Below are 4,159 nucleotides of genomic sequence, written 5' to 3'. Positions count from 1 at the left end.
AACAAAGATTTATTATAAACATATAAATTTATATACTAATTTTTTCGAAGCTTACCAAATTTTATAATAAGAAAGACTTAAAGTATGCTAAACTATTGTACATGTCTAGAATTAATGGAGAAATCACTGAATGAACTGAATGTAAAATAATTGTAATATGAGAATTCATCGAACTGTTATATCATTATAATTCAGAACTTAAAAACATCTCACATTTGTGCACATAATTCTATATTCATCAACTGTTTACAAATAATTCAAATTTCAATCAATATCTAAATATTTTTAAGGTAATACATTACCATTTTCTTAATATATGTTAATTCTCAATCTTCTGAGCTCCTTCAACATATAGAAAATTCAATACTAATTTCAAATTAGTTATTAATAAGTAAATATTTTTACATAGTCAAATATATGTTAATTGTCAGTCTTATATGATATGAATACAATGATTAATTTAAAATGTTTGGTACATCCACAATTTGATTAATAATATGTAGTCAATGCCTGTGTTTTTGTACTTCGTAATTTTCAGCATAGTACATAATTTAAGAGTATATACATAATTACAAAATGACACTATACACGCAATGTTAGTAGAATAATATTGCTTTTGAAATTAAGCCAAACAATATCATAAAGCAGATAAATTTTAAATCACCACACTGTAATAGTATTTAATAACTATAATTTATGTGTCATCAAAATATAGTATATGATATACTTATTTATAAATATATATGACATAATATTTAAAAATATGTTTGCATTTAACAATTGTATTATACAATGTAACAAATGACACCAAAAGAACCATTTTTAATACAAAACATCTTAGTAATTATTTATTTATCAAAAATATTAGTTTGTTTAGTTTACCACAAGTGATGCTAGAATTTGTATAAATATTCTGGTATATCCAATAAGTATTTAATAATCATTTTGATTACAAAACGATGTGACTTTTTAAGATCAATGTATGTACTACAAATACATTTTTCAGTACACAGTCATCTTTACATATGTTACGTTTTTGCAATTAATTACAATAAGTAGTAAATAATATAATTATACAATTAATGATAATACAGAATACAGAATAATTTATTCAATATAATTCCAAAGATAATTTGATAAAAATTACATTATAACTTTTTTTTACTACCTTATGTATGTGATTTATTTCTTTAAAGACAGTGCAATGTATAAGCAATGTTACTTGTATTCTATGTAGTATTGCGTGATAGTGTCGATTTTTGACTTCCATTAATAAGAACACAATTATATTAGAATATAATAATACTAGCACAGTACATTTCAGCCTGTACTTTTATAAAAACATGATTAAAAATTATAAATATTGGAACATAATTTTTACGTCCATTATAAAAGTAATTTACATTTCAGTGTTAATACTGTAAATTCAATCAGATTTCGTGTATGCTTTTGAAAACTTTTTACCCGCTACACTGGAAATGCTGGAATCAAGTTTTACTTTTTTAAATTTTGTTTCTGAACATAATATAACACATTAATTTATAAAAACAATTTATTTTAATTATTGATAGAACAAAATTCTTTAAAAATTTATAGCATATTGTAATATATAACTGTAAAGTGTTTTCAAAATTTTATAAATATTTCATCATTGAATACTTTTCAGTATATTTTTAAATTGTTATAATTTTTATCTAAAAGTGTGTCGCGTATAATATATAACATAATAAACTTATAAACTCTATTCATACTTATTTAAAAATATTTAATCACTATCATTTTCTACTTCAGCCATAAATATGTTGCAGACTAGAATATATTACATTTTCATTATTTACTTAATTATTAATGATTCCTCATTATCATATACCCATATTAATACTCAAAAATTTATTGAAAGTACAAATATGTAGCAACACGGCCCTGATTGAATATTGGAAACAAGAGTTGTAAGGACATAATAAAGGAGAGAATGTGTCTAGTAGAATATATAAAAGTTTGAATGCTCTGTCAGTTTGCACTTAAATACCCTTTTATTTACATACTTATCTTAAAATAATGTGTAATTTACTTTTTATTGAAAATGCAATGATTGTATATGGGCTGCATTTGAGTCATGATTGAATGTAAGAATTTATTAACTAACATAAAATAAATTAAAAATATTCAAAAAGTAAAATAATTACACACTTATTACTATACAAAACAAAACTATAAAATTTCTTTAGTTCTACATAAGAATTGACACAGGAGTTTTTATAACGATTATAATAATTAGGTAACAATGAACTATGATAAAATATATTTGCATATGAAGTTATATTACTTTGTATATAATGTCATTTTTCTGATTTGCTGTTACAATTTCCATTTTCACTGGACAGTGCAACCAACAGCTTAATATGTATTCAGTATATCCAATTAAAAAATAGACTTTTACTGGTGGTACCTTACGCAATACAATACCAGCTATTCTAATCAAATTATGTTGACGCTTAATAATTATCTCACTGCCAAATAATGCATGCCAAGTTCCCTTTATAAAATTTCGTATAAACACATCCTCTACAGCAGTCTCTGATGATCTGTTACCATCTTTTATGTTTGCTAAGAAGAATAGTATTTTTAAGAATAAGTATATATTTAAAATGTACTTAGGTGTAAACAAATGAATACAAATGCAACTTAAAAAGTATGAAATTAAAACAAATTCTCACTTTTAAACACAATTATTATTTTATATGTATTACTATTAAAAAATATTTTCATCTATAAAATACAAAATTTCAATTATTTTAGAATATACGTACAAGTATTCCAAGAATTCCAGGATTTTCTAACCGCAATGTGATGTGGAGGATTTGCCATTTCATATGTTAATGGTTGTAAAATCCTTGGTTTTGGTCTATAACGTGCAGCTTGTGTTTTATTAAGTACTGTGCTAACATGTAAATACCTTTTGGCAACAACATCGTGATTAATTAATATCTGTAAATAAATTTTGATTTTTAATTTAAATCAGAAATATGGTTATGTTACACGTATATTTCATGTAATATTTATATATGTATGTACAGAACGTATATGTGACATCATCATTATTTTCCAATTCTAATGTAAAAGTAAAGTTGAAATATCAAAAATGTAATAACTTTAACCACGTCAAAGAAAGAATTTCAACAATACTTGAATTCAAAGCAGTAATACCAGACTCTTAAAATAAAATTACATTTCACTTTCAAATTTCATGAATTCAAAGAACGAAAATTTGTATGATATATTTTATTTTGGGAATGAAATTTATTTCTTTGTTGAATATTTGAATATTTAATAAATTAACTAAAAAAAATTTTGATGCAAGGTTTTTGCCAATGTAAAAAGAAACTATCCTTGTAGTTATATTATGAAAGTAACTATGATAATATAACGTGAATTAGTTATAATTGAAAATTCTTTAAAAGTAATATTGAAACATACTATTAAAAATTTCGATATGCCTTCATATATTTCTTATTAAAACTGGTTACCACACAGTATATTATTTAATATGAAATATTTCTTTCAGTTAGTTTAAACTAAATTATTTTTTAAACAAACTATTTGTTATTCCTTACTTGCAATAAATATTCATTTCGTTTCCTCAAAAGTTGTACTAGATACAAACAAACATTTTAATATTTAATACGTAATATGTTAAGATTATAACAATTACTACAATTTAAAAATTATAACTATACTACTAACAAACAATAAACAATTACATTCGAAATTTATAGTTTAATAATTTTTATAAATTTTGTTTCAAAATTATAATCGGAAAATATCGAGTAATGTTAAACTAAGTGTTTATTAAATTGTTTTTAATAAATGTCAGTATACGACGCAAAAAGCAGGTAACTTTAGGCAAAGTTTAAAAGGTAAAATTTATTATTACACTACTTAAGGAAATTTCATTTAATATAGGAAAAATACAATATAAAGTAGGAAGTCAAGTATAAACTTATCACGAATGTTTGATCGAAAGTGGCCAAACAAATTAAAAGATACTTTTTTAAATTATCAGTATACCTTTTATTATATATGTACATCTTTTCAGGTTTTCTAGCATAGATCGACGAAAACCTTTTCATTATATATAAATGTAGATTTATTTCGCATA

At 22.8% G+C, this 4,159-nt stretch overlaps 1 protein-coding gene across 1 annotated transcript; it reads right to left on the bottom strand.

The window, feature by feature from the left end:
- Positions 1–2,317: 2,317 nt before the first annotated feature.
- LOC108576090 (28S ribosomal protein S24, mitochondrial) lies at positions 2,318–3,108 on the bottom strand. The gene is made up of 3 exons (XM_017939011.1): positions 3,076–3,108; positions 2,811–2,988; positions 2,318–2,607 (listed from the first exon to the last, which is right to left on the bottom strand). Exons 1-3 carry the CDS (start codon positions 3,097–3,099, stop codon positions 2,318–2,320), a joined length of 492 nt encoding a protein of 163 aa, XP_017794500.1. The 5' UTR covers positions 3,100–3,108.
- Between the last annotated feature and the right edge of the window lie 1,051 nt (positions 3,109–4,159).

Source organism: Habropoda laboriosa, unplaced genomic scaffold (assembly GCF_001263275.1).
Source record: "Habropoda laboriosa isolate 0110345459 unplaced genomic scaffold, ASM126327v1 scaffold334, whole genome shotgun sequence".
Classification (NCBI taxonomy): Eukaryota; Metazoa; Arthropoda; class Insecta; order Hymenoptera; family Apidae; genus Habropoda; species Habropoda laboriosa.
Note: the sequence above shows the minus strand (reverse complement) of the source record. Positions and strands in the feature narration are given on the sequence as shown.